Consider the following 18,242-nt stretch of genomic DNA (forward strand, 5'->3'; position numbering starts at 1 on the left):
GAAGGCATACCAGGTATCAGAACCGAGATGCAAGGGGGTGCCGAGGGCTTACGGATAGTATCAGAGGATTGGATCTGGAGCCGATAGTTTAAACTGAAGACTGCGGGCAAATTCATGGACCCTCAGTGACTCTGGTTGGCGGGGTGGGGGGGAAAGAGACACTCTCTTTTGTTCCTCTTTCTCTAACAGTAAGGGGAACTAGGCAATTTCAGCTGATAACGAATCTTTGCCTGACATTAGACTAAAGGAGATTTCATGTAATATTACATTTTCTGCTTTATTACACGACAATAGAAGAATCTTGACATTGCACCAGTGAATGTTTTCACAATATCAACAATAAATCAATTCCAAATCAACATTTAAATTTCCCATTGCCTGGGTGGGCTTTGGGTTTCACCTATTAGCCGAACCTCTCGTATAATTAACTCACCCTTGAGCTGTTGTATGCCAAAAATGCAGTCCACTGTACACGTACCCCATAACCTCCGCGGTCTCTTGAGTGTGGCTAAGAATTGAGGCCCTGTTCAAAACCAGTCTAAAACGAGCCCCAAAGTTGTGAGATCAAGCTACAGGAGACCAGGATTGGGTAAAGGGCCATTTTGATGGCTTGTGGTGGATCATACTCATTGGAAGTCAACTCCAATATCTAAGCCTAGGAGATTGTTCCCTCTACTTTGTCAGCCTGCATTTCAAAGAATGGCAATCATAGAAAGTTCACTCCAACTGTTCTGATGAATAAAGCCGAACCCAAATGGACCCCAGGTTTCACCTCCACACCCTTCTCTGACAGAGAGTTCCATTCCCCTGGCATATTTACCTTTGATAGGACATCAGGGTTGGGGTCGTTCTGCAGCAGGACTGCTGCAGTCCTCGTGTCATCATTGCGTGCTGCAATGTGCAGGGCGGGGAGACACACCTTCCCTTTGGTCCCGAAGTTTATCAGAACAGCCACCACATTCTCGTGTCCCTGCTGCAGCGCAACAGCCAGAGGTGTGAATCCATCCTGGGACAAAAAACAGCAAACAAACTAGGAGATGGCGGTGAGGAGGGGGACAAGCTGGTTGACGTCGCAAGGAATTCAGGACCAACTCGGGGGGACGGGTGAAAGTGAGTGCTGGTGATAATCAATTCCATCAGACAAAATACAATGCCATATCGGGGCAGTGCGAGTGGAAAGGTGTCCAAAGTTAGATGATCTCAAGGGTCAGCAGAGATAGCATGGTGTTTATAGCAATGCTATCACAGTGCCAGCGACCCAGAGTTCGAATACAGCACATCTGTAAGGAGTTTGTACATTCTCCTCGTGTCTGCATGCATTTCCTCTGGGGACTCCCATTTCCTTCCACCCTTCAAAATGTACAGGAGTTGTAGCACAATTGGGCAGCATGGACTCGTGAGCTGGAAGGGCCTGTTACTGTGCTGTAGGTCTAAATTTTTAAAATACAGTAGTCTTTCTGCGCTGTTCGAAATGGTACATTTAAACCAAAGATGAAATGTAGCTATAATTTCACAACATGTATTGCACAGATTCTGTTTGCCAAGAGGTAATCAATCACTCAGTGAATGTCGTAAAAACACAAAAATGGAGGAACCCAGCTGTTCTCACAGTGTCCAACATTTTGGGCCTGAGCCCTCCTACAGGGCACCTTGACGAATGCATCAGGCCTGAAACCTTCATTATATATCTCCTATGGATGCTGCGTGACCTGCTGAGTTCTGTTCAAAGTGAAGGGAGAAAAGTTTAGGGGAGATATGGGAGACATCAGGGGTAATTTTTTTTATATATATGTACAGAGAGAGTGGCGGGCCAGGGGTTGTGGTGGACATTAGGGGCATTTAAGATACTCTTAGACAGGCACATGGATGGAAGGAAAATAGAGGGTTATGGGGTAGGGAGGGTCTAGTTTTTTTTGGTTGGAATATATTGCTCGGCTCAACAGCGAGGCCCAGCAGGCCTGTAATGTTCTATGTTCCTCCAGCATTTTCCGTTTTTACTACAATCACAGCATCTGCAAACTTTCAGGTTTCATTCCACAGGGTAAATGTTGGTGCCTTCTAAGATGGTCCAATAACCCAGATGTTTCTCGGAAGGGGAGTGCCAAATCCTAACAGACTAGCCTTCCAGTTCTGGCATGTGGATGTGTTTGGAAGTCCAGGAGATGACACTTCAGGAGATGCTGGAGTGAGAGGAGGCCTGGTGGAGTGCAGGAACCCAGTGACACACCCTACAGTGCAGAGAAGACCCTTCCCCAGGGCAAGGGCTGGGACCAGCGACGAGTGCAGCGTTGGGACTTACCTCCGTGGCCACGTTCTGGTTAGCACCATTTTCGAGAAGGAACTTCACAACCTCCAGATGGTTCTCTTGGGCTGCCATGTAAAGAGGAGTGAATCCTTTCTGTGGAGGCAGAGAGTTTAGTAAACAAGAACACAACCAAACTGCTAAATTGTGAACTGATAAGACTTGATAAAGGGTTCAGACGTGAAATATTGACTGACCATTTCTACCCATGAACAGTGTCTGATCTGCTGAGTTCCTCCAGCAAATATTTGTCTGCTGAGTTCTATTCATCTACATTTCTCTAAAGAACAGAAGCTCGCTCTTGATTTTAAACATCTTTCTCTATTCACAGGTAGTTAACATAAGCTCCTTTCACATTTGTATCCCACTCACTAAATCAGTCATTCAGTGTCCTGGGATAGGAATGGTTCTTTGGCTGTTCACACTGGACCACTACTAAATGGGATATTATACGTGTTCACACTTGCAAGGAGCCATCCCCGGGTTAGGATTGTTCCATATTCTACTGGTGATGTCAATGACGCATCGAGCGATGGTGGACCTGCCCTAAATCCTGATCAATGTATCATGATCTTATATTTGAACAAAATTAATCATGCCTAATTATAACATAATTAAGTTTTATGTACAGCCCAGTACGAGCCTTTCAAGCCTTGTTGTTGTGCCGACCTACATAAACCTTTATAAGGGACCGTGGGAAAGTGCTAGAAATAAATAGGAATAGCAAACAATTTTTAAATGGGTGGGGGGAAGATGGGTGTGCTTTTGTGCACTATTTATACAGTGTGAGGAAGTTGTTAGTGCTATCATGTGCAATTTATAAGTGCTATCGCGTACAATTTATACAGCATGGGAAAGCTGGTAGCTCTATTGCACATTATTTATAAAGACCGTGGGAAAAAGTGATGGTGGACCTGCCCTCCCAGAATTCTTTGTGGCAGAGAAAGGGCTGTATGCATGGCTTCATGCACAGAGCACTCATGGAGGCGTTTCTCTGCTGCACAGCATTATGGGAATTCAGGTCTGCCATTGCTTTCCCCCACCCCGTCTTTGTAAATTGTACGCTATAGTGCTACCAACTTTTCCATGCTGTTTAAAAATTGTCCGCCCTTGCTATTTATTTCCTCTCCCTCTCCTGCTGCAACTTTCCCATGGCAAAGTTCATTTTAATCTTTTCTTCCTTCACGTTCCCACACTCATGAAAAAAACTTGAGTCATTTCTATACCAGAATGCAACTGCCCCTTCTACACTTGCCTGATTGCAACATTGGCGTCTGCAGACACCAGGGATTGCACTAGGGGCCAAGGCCGTCTATTCCCGGTGTGAGATAACATCATCTCATGCTGGCATTGAGACTATTTTCCTTCCAAACTCAACACTTTTTAGGCCAATTGGCTGTTAATTCCTGGGACCACTTGCCAGTGTGAAAGGGACTATAATTTCTGATCACACATACATAAAAGGGACAGATCCAGGGATATTCCCTGGATAAAGCCATACACTCTTTAAATGAGAGATTCCACATCTCTGCGATTTTATTTTGACGTACAGCACTCCAACAACATATTATCTGTTCTCCCACTGCATATCTGTGGTACAATTAATGGGTTGCCTATTGACCAGTGAAACACACAAGCTGACTACTAATTACATTAAATGGATTTTTAAAGATAAATAAAGATTCATCAACAGCTGAAGAGCCAAGACACAGTCAATATAATTCTGATGGATAAAGCCTCAGGACACAAACAATTCAATTAAGTAGATGAAAAGAATGCTTTTTTCCCCCCATTGAAACAAAATAATCCTCCTAAACTAAATGTATATTATATACAATTGATAATATAATGATCCAGGAAAGGCCCAAAATTACCAGCTGGTATTTGCTGTTGCAAATGTGGATTAAAATGAAGATCAATAACTGTGAACAGTTGTTGGCTCTAGGACTGTATCATTGGAATACAGAAGGATTGGGGGGGGGGGGCCCACATAAAGACATTTCGAATGCTGAGAGGTCTGGACAGAGTAGATGTGCCAAGGATGTTGCTCATGGTAGGGTGAGTCTAGGACAAGAAGGCACAACTTCAGGATAAAAGGGCATCAATTTAAAACAGATGTGGAAAAATTTCTTTAGTCAGAGGGTCATGAGTCTGTGGAACTTATGGCCACAGGCGGCTGTGGAAGCGAGGTCGCTGGATGAATTTAAGGCAGAGATTGACAGATATTTCATTCATCAGGTCATCAAGGGTTACGGGGAGTGGGGCTGAGTGGGAGAATGGATTAGCTCATGATAGAATGGCTGAGCAGACTTAATGGGCCAACTTCTACTCCTATATCTTGTGATCTGGTTAGAAATCATTTGGTCTGCGGATGGGTTAGGGCAAGAAGTGCGTGGAAAGGTAACAGGTGAATGTGCAGATTGTGAAGATTGTCAATATACTGTCTGACAGAATTTTATCACAGTAGTTTTCGAACAGAAAAGCCATAATTAAAAATGTTACCAAAACCTTGGTTTGACCATCAAGCATCAGGGCTTTGGAGACAGTGGTCCAATATAAAGAAATAAAACTTGAAAACTCGTTTCATTTTGTTGGAACAGCATTGATGTACAGTTCTACTATATGGATGTTGATGAAAAATGCACCCCGGTGCTGAGAATGCACTGACACAAGATTATTGGAAGGTTTGTAGGACTGACGAGAGAGATGCATCCTCACAGGAGAGATGCAAAGCTTAGAATTCACCACTAGGGTTCATGAATGAGAAAAAAATAGCATGAAGGTGTAACATTCGATCAGTTGGGGTCTGAATGAAAAGGAGTAATTACAACTATTTGGGACTGTTGTACTGCTGACTTTCTATCTTCTAGCCCTACTCCAGGGTCCACCCTGGGCCCCAGCCACACCCTCAATCCCAACCTTGAGCCCCAACCCCCACCCACAATACCTAACCCAGGCCCCAACCCCATGCTCAATCCTGACCCTGAACTCCAATCCCCAACCTCCACTCTCAATTCCACCCCTGAAATGGGGAGGCTCACCCACTGGAAACATTAAACATAGACTCACCACCAGATTTTTCTCCCACTAATCCCCAACTCAAGGAGGGAACAAACAACCCCAACCATGGAGGGACCTACTAAAGAGCAGAAATAGGTCACCCACTTTACAAAAAGTAGAAACTTGCTCCAGGATGCATTCAAGACACACAACCACCACGGGAAAAGAACCAAGGCATTGATCCCACTCAGAGCCAGGGACAGGTCCAGGGAATTGAAAGCATGGGCCAACAAAAAGTGACTGTTCACAAAACCTCTGGATAAAGGGACTGTGAACACTAGAGGGATGATTATCCATCTGTCCCCAAATAGATAACGCAACCCTAACCTGAATCCCATCCCTAACCGCACCCCTAACCCGAATCCCATCCCTAACTGCACCCCTAACCCGAATCCCATCCCTAACTGCACCCCTAACCCCTAATGGGAATGTCCACCCTCTAGGAACTTAGTGTCGGGTCCACACCTTCCCCCATTACACCCTATCCCCTAGATGGGGCACAAAACAGTGACCACTGGGGGACTAATTAAAGAACAGACATAAAGTCACCCACTGAACAGAGGGCAGAAACTTGCTCTGGGACATGCTCTGGCCTCATGACAACCATGGAGAGAGGAGGAAGGGACCATTCGTGCCCCACACACGCCGACCCCCACACTGACTGTCGCGATGCCAACCCCATCTGACCCACACTGACCATCACGCCCACACGCACACCATGGTAATGAAATAATGGGGCCAACAAAAACTGCTTGCTTAGTGACAAAATCTCTGAAAAGGGAGGCAAGCAGCATGTAAGGAATGATTATCCCGCAGCCCACACATTGAAAACCTAACCTGAACCCTTTCCCTAAACCTGATCCTAACTGAAGATTTCACTTGCGTCAAAGACGCAGTCTGTGTTATCAAATGGGATGCTTTCCTTCAGTTTAAAGTGTAGCATAGCTTGGACCAGACATTCTCCACAATATGGCACAGCTATGCTTCTCCCACTCGCCCCCCCCACTCCCCCACAACCCGGGACTCTGCTCAAAGTTTACGGGGCCTCCCTTGCCTGTGAATCAGTCAAGCTTTGGTTCTTTCTGTACTTCTCTCCAACCGACTACATAAAAACAAAAACAAAAATTATGTTATGTGAGGTGAAAAGAAAGCCAGGCTTTTACTTCAACGAGCTGTAGCCCCCATTGAGAATGGCTGGTTGAGGCAAATGTATCAGAGCTAAGCATTTGTACAAGTCAGTTCTATAGCAAGTTATCTGTATTTTGCTTTATTACCCAATACCTTTTTTCCACAAAAGGTGGAGGGTGTACGTAACAACCCCCCAGAGATGATGGTTGAGGCAGATTCTGATGCAATGCTTAAGGAACTTCATACAGACACATGGATAGGTTTGGAGCAGAGAATCTCAACCTTTATTTTTTCACTCACAGACCACTTTAAATAATCCCCTATGTTATAGGTGCTCTGTGGTTAGTAAGGGATTACTTAAAGTGGTCTGTGAGTGGAAATATAAAGATCGAGATCCACAGTTCTAAAGGGATCTGGGCCAAACAAAAACAGGTGGGATTGGTGTGCGTGGGGGCGTGATGGTCAGTGTGGGTCAGATGGGGTTGGCGTGCATGGGGGCGCGACAGTCAGTGTGGGGGTCGGCGTGTGTGGGGCACGATGGTCAGGGTGGGGGTCGGCGTGCGTGGGGCACGATGGTCAGGGTGGGGGTCGGCTTGCGTGGGGCACGATGGTCAGGGTGGGGGTCGGCGTGCGTGGGGCACGATGGTCAGGGTGGGGGTCGGCATGCGTGGGGCACGATGGTCAGGGTGGGGGTCGGTGTGCATGGGGCACGATGGTCAGGGTGGGGGTCGGCATGCATGGGGCACAATGGTCAGTGTGGGGGGTCGGCGTGCATGGGGCACAATGGTAAGTGTGGGGGTCGGCGTGCGTGGGGCACGATAGTCAGTGTGGGGGTCAGCGTGCGTGAGGTGCAATGGTCAGTCTGGAGGTTGGTGTGTGTGGGGGCGTGATGGTCAGTTGGGATTGGCATGTGTGGGGGTCGATGGTCAGTGTGGGTCAGTAAGGGATTGGTGTGGGTGAGGTGTGATGGTCAGTGTGGGTCAGTGAGGGATTGGTGTGTGTGGGGCGTGATGGTTAGTGTGGGTCAGTGTGGGTCAGTGTGCGTGGGGCATGATGCTCAGTGTGGGGTTGGTGTGTATGGGGTGAGATGTTCACGGTGGGTAGGATGGGCTGTTTCCACGCAGGGTTACCCTACAACTCTGTCGCATGGTGAGGTGGTGGTGGGGTGGGGGGGGGGGGGGGGAAAGAGGTTAGACATCCTGACTCCACACTGCAGCTGAGCCACCACTGAGACATTGGGCGAAGGTTGACTCCCCAGTTTGAGCCCCAAAATGTTACCAAAGAATTGGAGATGAGGGAAGTATGTTCCTGCAGCATCTTTGAAACCAGCTGGGCTCTTACCTGGGATTGAGCGTTAATGTTTGCGCCATAGTCAACAAGTTCCTTCACCACCTGCTCCTGTCCAGCAAGTGCTGCAATATGGAGAGCGGTGTTCCCTTTCTGTAACACAAATGTTTCACCATCAATTACAGTCTAACAGGCCAGGATAACCGAGCAACAGAGCACTAACCACTAACTGTCCTTCTGGGCACTAGAGAGGCAGGTCAGTCCCTCGTGTAGGAAGAAGCACTGGGTCAGCTCAGGAACAGGATGGATCCAACTGCCACCTGCTGCTGACGAGGCCAAGGAGCAGAGAAAGAGGGGGGAGGGAAAGGAGGGGAGTGGGAGGAGAGGTTGTGGTGATATGTAATTACACCACGAGGTCACCAGGGGTCATCCAGTGACCTTGTCTATAAAGCAGTCCAGAGCTACAGTCTAGCCTTCCAGGTTTGTCTCGCGGAGAGACAAGACCTCTTAGTGTACATATTAGTTTATTAAAGCTGTCAAACTCGCACTGCTTTTGTGGTTATTGTCAGTACAGAGGTGAGGTATGATCATTGCTCAATGTGTAGATTGAGGCAAGCACAGCAGGTATGAATTGTAGTTTGAAATCCCTTTGATGACCCAACTGCTGCCTGTTCAATTAAGCCTGTAGCGAGGAGTGAAAGGTGACCCTGAATAAAGCTGGCAATATTTCATTGTTCAATCCTGAAAGGGCCCACGATAAGAACTGCATCCTCAATTCTGTGATCCTCACACCCTGCAGCGGAGTGACCTCACTGTATTGCAGGCATCATGACTTCACACTGCAGTGCCTCAGTGTACTCTGTGGTCAATCTCGTGTCACGCCACTGTTCAGCACAGGGAGTTTCCAACGTTCACACTGGAGTTTAGCAGTGCCTGATTCTGCAGAATTAACTCGATGCAGCAGTGAACATGTTGTTAATGATGCAGATACTTCACTCAGTTCTCAGTAAAGGTTTCATCACCCATTAGAAAGAACATAAAACATTCCAGCACAGTACAGGCCCTTCGACCCTCGATGTTGTGCTGACCTAAATATTCTTACCAAACACTGAACCCTTCCTACTTTGTAATCCTCTCTTTTTCTTTCATCCATGTGTTTAAGAGCCTCTGAAATGTCCCTAATGTCCCAGCCTCCACTACCCCACTGGCAATGCATTCCAGCCACCCACAACTCTCTGTGGAAAAAACTTACCCCTGTCGTCTCTCCAAATCCTTCTTCCCTTCACTTTGTACAGATTCGGTAAAAAGGAGAATGTTCACACAACAATGCACAAGTCAACAAGCTCAACATAACTTGGAGAGCGGGTTTGGGTGATGGGCTGGGTCAATCAGCTGGAAAGTCCTCTTCCCCTTGTCATTGAATGACTCCAACAACAGCAGCAATTGCAGTGTGGAAGATCAGAGGGTCCTTGGGGCCCCAATCCATACATCGCCACGTAGGTTGATAGTGAAAAAAGCCTATGGGACAATGGGCTTCATTAATTGGGGGATTGAGTTCGGGAGTCTTGAGGTAATGTTGCAACTCTATTGATCTCATGTGGGACCACACTTAGAGTATTGTGAGTAAAGCACAAAAGTCTGCAGACACAGTGATTGAAGTAAAAACACGATGCTGGAAAAAACTCAACAGGTTGAACAGTGTCCATTATATTGCAAAGGTAAAGATGCACGACCAACATTTCGGGCTTGAGCAAAATGTCGGCAGGTGCCCAAACAAAATTGCATCTTTGCTGTATAAACTACACTGTTTGACCTGCATTGTGTTTTTAAACTTAGAATATTCAGTTCTGGTCACCTCATTACAGGAAGGATGTGGAAGCTAACAGAAAGGGTGCAGAGGAGATTTACTAGGATGTTGCCTGGATTGGAGAACGCGCCTCCTGAGGCAAGGTTGGCACGAAGAAGGACGAGAGGTGATTTAATAGAGATCTACAAGATTCTGAGAGGGTGGACAGTTGGTGCCTTCTTTCCAGGGCAGGAGTAGCAAACATCAGAGGAAGTCTGTACAAAGTGAAGGGAGGGGAGTTTAGGGGAGACATCAGGGATAAGTTTTAAAAAAAAAGTTGTGGGTGCCTGGAATGGATTGCCGGAGTGATGGTGGAAGCTGAAACATTAAGGCTTTTACGAGACTCATAGACATACATATGGATAGAAAAGTAAGGGGTTATGAGGTAGGGAGGGTTTCTTTTTTTTTGGGAAGAATATACTGTAGCGGTTGCTACAACAGCAAGGGCCAAAGGGTCTGCACTATACTGAGTGTTCTATGGTCAATTACTGGAAATACACAAAAGGGCAGTCAGCAGCTGTGGAGAGGGGTTAATATTTTGTGTCAATGACAGGTCCTTTCTCCACAGAGGCTACCAGAGCTGCTGGGCATTTCCGGTGTCTTCTGTTTGAGAAGCAACTTCCACATATTCCATCACTGTCTGTCAAAAACAGAGAGCATTCCATTTGGTGAATGGTAATGTGATACTGTTTCCACTCAGAGCCCCGACGAGCTGCCTGCCAGACCGCTCTCTCTCACCTTTGTAACGGCCTCCAGATCGATGCCATTGTGCAGCAACTCTGACACCACCTTCACGTGGCCTTCCTTGGAAGCCAAATGGAGAGCATTCAACCCATTCTGCAAATCAGATGCACAAAGGACAATGTTAGAACATTGGAGGGAACAGGAAACTCTGGGATAACCAGGAAGGCAGAGAGTGACTTCCAGAACAATCCCAACATAGACATCCTGGGAGCAAGGGAAATCTGTGACCAAGGAACAAGTTCTGTCCCCACAACAGCATGTGGACCAAAGGTAGAATTTGCATCAAGTTCCCACCATTGCAGAGTGACATTGCTCTGAATAATTCGACAGCAGGGGCTTTACAATATCTTTAATACAGTGCCAGTCTTCACTTCTGTTCTCGTCACAGTGAACTCTTTCTAATTTTCATACCTCAAGGCAGGAAGGGTGAAGTCAGACGATGATGAAAGTGGTGAAGCAACTAAAACCTGTCAACGGACGAGAAGATGTGTCGCACATCTTCAGCAACACTGACATTTTCACCTGCTGTTATTACTGGAACCACGACAATCACCCTGTCGAGTTCAGCTGGCTGACAGGAACAGACTTCCCTTCGTTAGTCAGTACAGAGGATCATCAAAGCAGCAGACAAGATCACTTTCCTCTCCTGACGGCATCTACTGGGAGAGTTGCTTAAATAGGACTCACAGAACTATAGAAGACCCTTTCCATCAAGCACACAGCATCTTTGACCCACTACCATCAGGAAGGAGGTACAGGACCATCTAAATCAGACCAAGATGGGAAACAGCTTCTTCTCACAGGCCGTGAGATTGATGAACAGTAAATCATCCCAAGATATTTATACAGATTTATTTTAAATTCTATCTTGATGTTTATATGTAATTATTATATGCTGTGTTTAGGGTGTGTATGTGTGTGCACCGTGGAGAAACACTGTTACCGTGCTGTATGTCTAAATTTAAAAATTTGTCGGGTTGTATATGTACAGTCAGGTGATAAACGTGAATTAGTTCGGAGAAGAATCTACCACCTCTCCACAGATGCTGATTTAACAGCCGAGTGTTTCCAGGATTTTCAGTATTATTGTTCCCTTCTCAGAGCAGATTGAATTGAGGATCAGCCTTGTGACCACTCCTTACACATAATGCTGGCTGGGCCAGGCAGAGCAGTTCCCTACGATGAGGGGAGAAAAGTCCAGCCTTCACTCACCAGTAGCATCTGGAGAAAGGTTTGATACATCTGTAAAGATTCAGTGGGAGATACAGCAGGGAAACAGGCCATTCAGCCCCCTGGGTCCATGCCAGCCATCCACCACCCATTCACACGTGCAACAGGTTTTCTTTATTCTCCCCATATTCTTGTCAGCTTTTACCTTTTTCACCCCCCTCCCCCCAAAAAAGACCTTTAACCCTCACCTGCATGGTGGCAGGTGTAATTTATAGGCTGATTCACCTTCCAACCAGCTTTGCAGGAAGCTGACACTGCCACAGGGAGAAGGTGCAAGCCGATGGGGCTCAAGGCCAGGATTGAACTCTGCTCCGAAACGTCAGCGATATCTGTCTCCTATGAATGTGGAAAGACCGGCCGAGCTCCTTCAGCATCTCAATGTGTTTTTAGGACTCGCCCTCTCCCCAGGTACCACCCAAGGAGAAGGGGTCCTTGCCACCCCTAATCCATCAGTGATCAGCTCTTGCCCCACCCTTACAGTACTCATGGAACAAATTAAGTACAACCTGTTTGAATATCTTTCTCGAACGACCTCGCCCCCAGTTTCATTTCCCACTCCTCTCGGTCAGGCTCACACAGTGAACGCTCTTTAATAGCTTAGCGCTCCCTGGTGGGGTCCAACCACCCAGTCCGACTGCTCTCTGCTCTGTACAGGCTTTTAAATGGCCGGTTCATTTTAAAATCCCTTGATCGTGGGGTCTGGGCCCAAGATGACAGCAGGAACGAGGGATTACAGACTCAGGGCATGCACCAAAAAAATGGGGAGACCACCCCCCAACCCGTTTGAGAAGGTGAAACAGAGGAGACAACCTAATGGGACCATGACTGCAGCGGCAGACCAGTGAGGTACTCTGAGACTGAAGAACACACAGGCAGCGGGCTGTTGGCAACTCGAAGCGAGGGACCCCAACGCAGGCTGCAGGTGACCGTGGTCAAGGGAGTCGCACCAGGCTGCGGACTGCTGGAGACTGGCTCGAGAGCAGCTGAAATGGGTACGAGGTATTGGAAACGGGATGTGAGAGGGAGCCAAGGGGCACTGAAGGATTCCTGATCATACCAGAAGTTGGGATCTGGAGTTTGGGTTGCTGATGGTTTGGACTGAAGTCTGTGCAGCTGTGGGAGCACTGGAGGTGAATCTATGGCCACTCAGTGACCCTGGGGTGGTGGGGGGGGAAACACCTCTCTTTTCTGACTGCAAGGACAATTTTTGCTGATAGCCTTATGGTAGGTAAGAGGAAATTTCTTTTAATATTGCACAACAACAAAATAATCTTGAATCTTGAGCACTGGACTTGTCACAACCGACCTCATAAAGCCCACAGGTCAGGAGTTAAGGGTGTTCCAGTTCCCCAGCTGGCTGCTAATTGGGTCACAGAGGCATCAAATTGCAGGAGAATCAAACAACTTCAAGTGTTCAGCCGACTCGATTTGGATGGAGCACAAAAAAAGATTTATTAGGATAGCCTTAGCTGTAGCAAAAAAATGTATTATGTCAACCTGGAAATTAGAAGAGAGCCTGAGAATACAGCAATGATAATAGAAATGAATAAATGTATTCCATTGGAAAAAATAACATATAATTTAAGAAATAACATCACATTATTTGAACAAATTTGGGAACCGTACATGGAACACAACAGAGAGGGCTTACCGCGGACCTCCACTCCCTAAAATGACAGGAGAAGAAGACGAAATGAACTGACCCAGTGTGTAAAAGTAGAAGACACTAATTTCTTGTTTATTTTCATTGTGTGATGACATTGTTTAATGGGTTTAATGTATCATATATGTTGAATGTTGAGTGAGTGGGGGGGGGGTGGTGAAGGAGGGAGGGAAGGGAGGGGGAAAAAAGGGGAGAAAATGACACTGTGTATATTCAAGAGGGAAATGTTTGTGTGTATTTTGGTCAATAATGGTTCATAGTGTGAAAAATTTTTAAAAAATTTAAAAAAGTGTTCAGCCAAGCAATTCCAGCTGCCAGGTGAGAATGGGGAGGTGATCTGGTGTTTGACTCAGTGATGCCTCAAGCATCAGGGTTTCTCCTTGCCATCAGCAAGGACGAGCGACTGCGGCTTATTTCCCGATGACTGAATGTTTTACAGACATACACCACCTTTTTCAAGCTCCTGCAATGTGTAAGTCAACACGTTTGAAACATGACAACAGTTCAATGCAGTGTCATATCACCAAGCAAGAGATTTAATAGGCTGTGACATCACAAAAATGTTCAAGATTTACTTATTTCTATCTCAGGAAGATTGAAAGCCAAGGTTGTCTTGCTTTTTTTTTGCGATGTGACCTGGAAAAGACTTGCCTTCAATGTATCATCTCAGAAGGAAGACTGAGTCATGCTTTCTCCATGAAGACTACCCCTTCAATGAGTGATATGGTCCCTTTCATTCTTTAAGCCAAGATCCGGGAGGAGTCAGATGGCACATTATGGTCTTGGTTTGCAAGAATACACAACCTCTGGGATAGGTCTAACCACATACATCCCACCTTAATCAATACAGGACATATGATGTTGGACCTTTCTCATAAGTCTGATATTCCTTCGGATTCAGACCAAAATATACCATCAAACCTGATGGAGTTTCTAGGAGATTTGATCGTGTTCCCACAAGGTGCAACTTCCGCCAGTTCTAGAGAGATTCGTGCTCCTCTGGAGTTTGAGGAAGGTTCGGGTGTAGAGTGCGGAGCAACAGAAGGCATCAGGTATCCATTGGCTTCACAGTAAAGGTCAGGGACCCGAAACCATAGAGGGGTAAGTTTAAAGGAGAGGCACAAGGTGAGGCATTTTATATAAAGAGTGGTCGGGTCCTGGTACGCACTGCAGGCGAGAGCAGAGAAGCAGACACAATGGTGACATCTAATTATTTAGGCAGACACATGAACTGGAAGGGCATCGTTAACCCCCCTTCCCCTGCCTCCTCCACCCCCCGCCCTGGTCTTTTCCCTCCTGCCCATGTGCAATATGGCCTTTTTCCTGTTGCTCTGTTCTTCTCCTCCTGCCCTTTCCTTCCTTCTCCCCACCCTATTAATTCAGATGCCTACAGCTTTTTGCTCTTACCTTGAAGAAGGGCTCAGGACTGAAAAATTATATATCTTTACTTTTTTTGGTCACTACAAGATCTGAGCTCCTCCAGCATTTCTATATTTTTACGACAGGCAGATGGGAAGCTTAGGTTGATATTATGATCTGCACAGACTTGATGGGCTGAAGGTCCTGTTTCTGATTGTACTGTTCTATGTTGCCAGATTAATATACCACCTCTGTACATTTTGAATGGTGGGAGAGAACCAGAGCACCCGGAGGAAACCCATGCAGACACAGGAAGAATGTACAAACTCCTGATAGACAGTGTGGGATTCTAACACGATTCACTGGCGCTATAACAGCATTGTACTAACCGCTATGTAAATCATACTGCCCTGTTATTTCAATTAAAACCCTAACACACACATTTCAGATATTAGGCAGTGTTATAGTATATTTTCCAGATAATCTGGAAAGTTCAAAGGGAGTGCAGGAACTGGTGCCAGAAAATAGAAATAGAACAAGGGAACCAGGGCACTGGCAAGTGGGATGGGAATGTGTCAAACATTACTCGGCGGGCCAGATTTTGAACCCTCTTGATTTCCGAATAGTTGGAAGGTGGATTATTTACTGCATACAGTTAATATTTTCTGTTCAACCTTGGGACTTCACTGTGAGCGACGAGAAGAAGTTGAGGAGAAACTTCTTCTCTCAAGGACTTGGGAACTTGTGGAACTCGCAACTGCAGACAGTTGTTGAGGAAGGTTAATCAAGAATATTCCAAGGGGAGTTGGAGATGTCCGGATTGGCTCAAAGGATCAAGGGGTATGCAGAGAAAGCAGGAATATGGTACTGAAGTCATGTGATCAGCCATGATCATCTTGAATGGTGGTACAGGATCAAAGGGCTGAATGGCCTGCTGCTGCACCCATTTTCCATGATTCTGTGGCTCCATGACTATGATATAGTATGGGTACATAAGGATTATCGGCTAGGATGGAGAAAAGACTACATGTTGAACAGGGATGTAGTGATCTTGTACAAGATGTAAATTCTCGTAGTCTATTCTCAACTTGGGGGAAGGTTAAAACTGGAGGACATAGATTCAAAGTGAGAGGGAAAAGATTGAAAACAGATGCGAGGGGTGCCTTTTAAAAAAAAATACAGAAGGCAGTGTGTATGTGGAATGAGCTTCCATTGGAAGTGAGAGAGGAGATTGCAATGTTTAAAAGATATTTAGACAGGAGAGTTTGAGAGATACTTTCATTTAAAGAATCACCAAGTCCTAAGACAAATGGACTTGCAATTTCCTCACTTCTTGAGTGAAACATCCAATCATATTAGAGTGATGCCCTTTCAAAATGTTAAATAACACACCTGTTAGTGACACTTTGCTCTGTTCATCACCCTAACCCTAACGTGCCCAAAAAGAGCAGTGTAAATGGCCTCAACAACTTCTACTGTGATGAAATGCTTTGAGAGGCTGGCCATGGCCAGAATTAACATGTAACCAAGTCAAAATCTGGACCCACTGCAATTCCCCTGTCGTCACAATTATTGGTTCTCCACTCAGTTCTGGATCACCTCAAAAACAGCAACCCCTATAGACAGCTGCTCTTCATCGACTACAGCTCGACCTTCAGTGCTGGTCAAGAAGCTACAAATTCTAGACCTCTGTACCCCCCTTTGCAACTGGGTCCTTGCCTTTCTCATTGGAAGACCTCAGTCAGTACGAATGGGAAACGTCTCCTCCTCACTGATCATCAACACAGGTGCCCCCCAAGGATGTGTGTTTAGTCCATTGCTCTACTCATTATACACTCATGATTGTGTGGCCAGGCACAATTCCAATGTCATCTACAAATTGACCGATGACACCACGGTTGTTGGCAGAATCATAAATGGCAATGAGGAAGGGTACAGGAGGGAGATAGATCAGCTCGTTGAATGGTGTAATGACAACAATCTTGCGCGCAGTGTCAGCAAAACCAAGGAGTTGATTATGGACTTCAGGAGGAAGTCAGCGGAACACAACCCTGTCTTCAACGAGGGCTTAGTAGTGGAGAGAATCAAGAACTTCAAATTCCTGGGATCTCTCAAGGATCTCTTCTGGAGCTTCCACATTGATGCAATCACAAAGAAGGCTTGCCAGCGGCTATACTTTGTGAGGTGTTGGAGGAGATTCGGTCCAAAACTGAAGATTCTTGTAAACTTCTACCAGTGAACCGTGGAGAGTATTCTGGCTGGTTGCATCACTGCCTGGTATGGAGGTGCCAATTCTCAGGACAAGAATAAGCTCTAGAGGGTTGTTAACTTGGCCTGCCACATCACAGGCACCAGACCTCACTTTATCGAGGACATCTACATGAGGCGGTGTCTTTAAAAAGCAGCCTCTATCCTCAAAGATCCCCACCACCCAGGCCAAGGCCCTCTTTACTCTGCTACCATCAGGGAAAAGGTACAGCAGACTAAAGACGAGCACTCAGCGGCATAAGGACAGCTTCCTCCCCTCCGCCATCAGATTCCTGAATGTTCAATGAACCAAAGACACTGCCTGACTTTTCGTGAACTATTCTTGTTTTTTTTTAAAAAAATATACCACTCTATTGATTTCCATTGCCATTTTCAGGGAGCTATGGACTCAGACCCTAAATCCCTCTGAACATGATAGGTTCTGCCTCTTTCTGTATACAGGCAATCCCCTCACTTACTGAGAGGTTTTATCATACAAAATGGTCTGTGTTGAGATTGGAAAACTGCATCATCTGCACATGCATCAAAAGAGCATGTTGAAACAATGCTTTGCACTTCTTCATCTACTTTAATCCCATATACACGCTGCAAGAGCAAATTTTATTCCACATCTCAAATATTTGGAGGCAATTTTTGTAAGGGTGAATTTCAGTAATCAAATTGCTGTATTGGCTTTTTTGACTCTCAAAGTGCAAAACCTCGCATCTATCTGGATTAAATTCCACAAGCCAATTCTCAGCCCAAATTTCCACCTCGTTTATATCTTGCTGTGTCCTTTTGAAAATAATGAAAAGGAGCTGGTCATCTGGCCTGTCGAGCCTGCTCCACCTACAATCTGATGATCGGCTCATCTCCACCGACCTGACAGAAAAGAATCTAAAATCTTTGTCAAATTTCCTCGCTCTCCACAGTTCCAATGTTAGTGCCTCGGTGAATCGGTTTTATATTTCATTATCTGACCCTTGAACACGGCTCTCAACAAGCTTAAACCTGCACTCTATTCAGTTTTATTTTAATGTGTACGTGGATTTAATGCATCTTCTGTTTTCTGCCTCTGCTGCAGCAGTGGGCTCTGTTGCTGCGTTAAGACAGGCATGGCACAAGCTTCAGAGGATGCATCGACTCCACACTGCAGGTCCTGCAGATGCACAGATCGGTACGTTCCGCATGTCTTAAGATCAGGAATATAGAGGAGCATTTTTGGACATTGAGGCAGCAAGCTCAGCACAGACCTTGTGGGCTGAAGGGCCTGCATCTCTATGTTAAGAAGGTGCTTACTTAGCCAATCTTTAGCTCAATGGATTTGAGCATTTAAACCACTGCCTTAAATAATATTGTGTGAAACACTAAGAAGT

General features: G+C 45.9%; 1 protein-coding gene across 1 annotated transcript in view; it reads right to left on the reverse strand.

Annotated features, from left to right (window-relative positions):
• Positions 1-18,242, reverse strand: part of LOC138754171 (ankyrin-1-like) — a 173,468-nt gene that overhangs the window by 130,166 nt on the left and 25,060 nt on the right. The window contains exons 3-6 of the mRNA XM_069918051.1: positions 10,362-10,460; positions 7,832-7,930; positions 2,300-2,398; positions 821-1,006 (exon numbers count right to left, since the gene is read on the reverse strand). Coding sequence (XP_069774152.1) covers positions 821-1,006; positions 2,300-2,398; positions 7,832-7,930; positions 10,362-10,460 — 483 coding nt within the window. The remainder of the gene's footprint in view (positions 1-820; positions 1,007-2,299; positions 2,399-7,831; positions 7,931-10,361; positions 10,461-18,242) is intronic.

Source organism: Narcine bancroftii, chromosome 2, assembly GCF_036971445.1.
Source record: "Narcine bancroftii isolate sNarBan1 chromosome 2, sNarBan1.hap1, whole genome shotgun sequence".
Lineage (NCBI taxonomy): Eukaryota > Metazoa > Chordata > Chondrichthyes > Torpediniformes > Narcinidae > Narcine > Narcine bancroftii.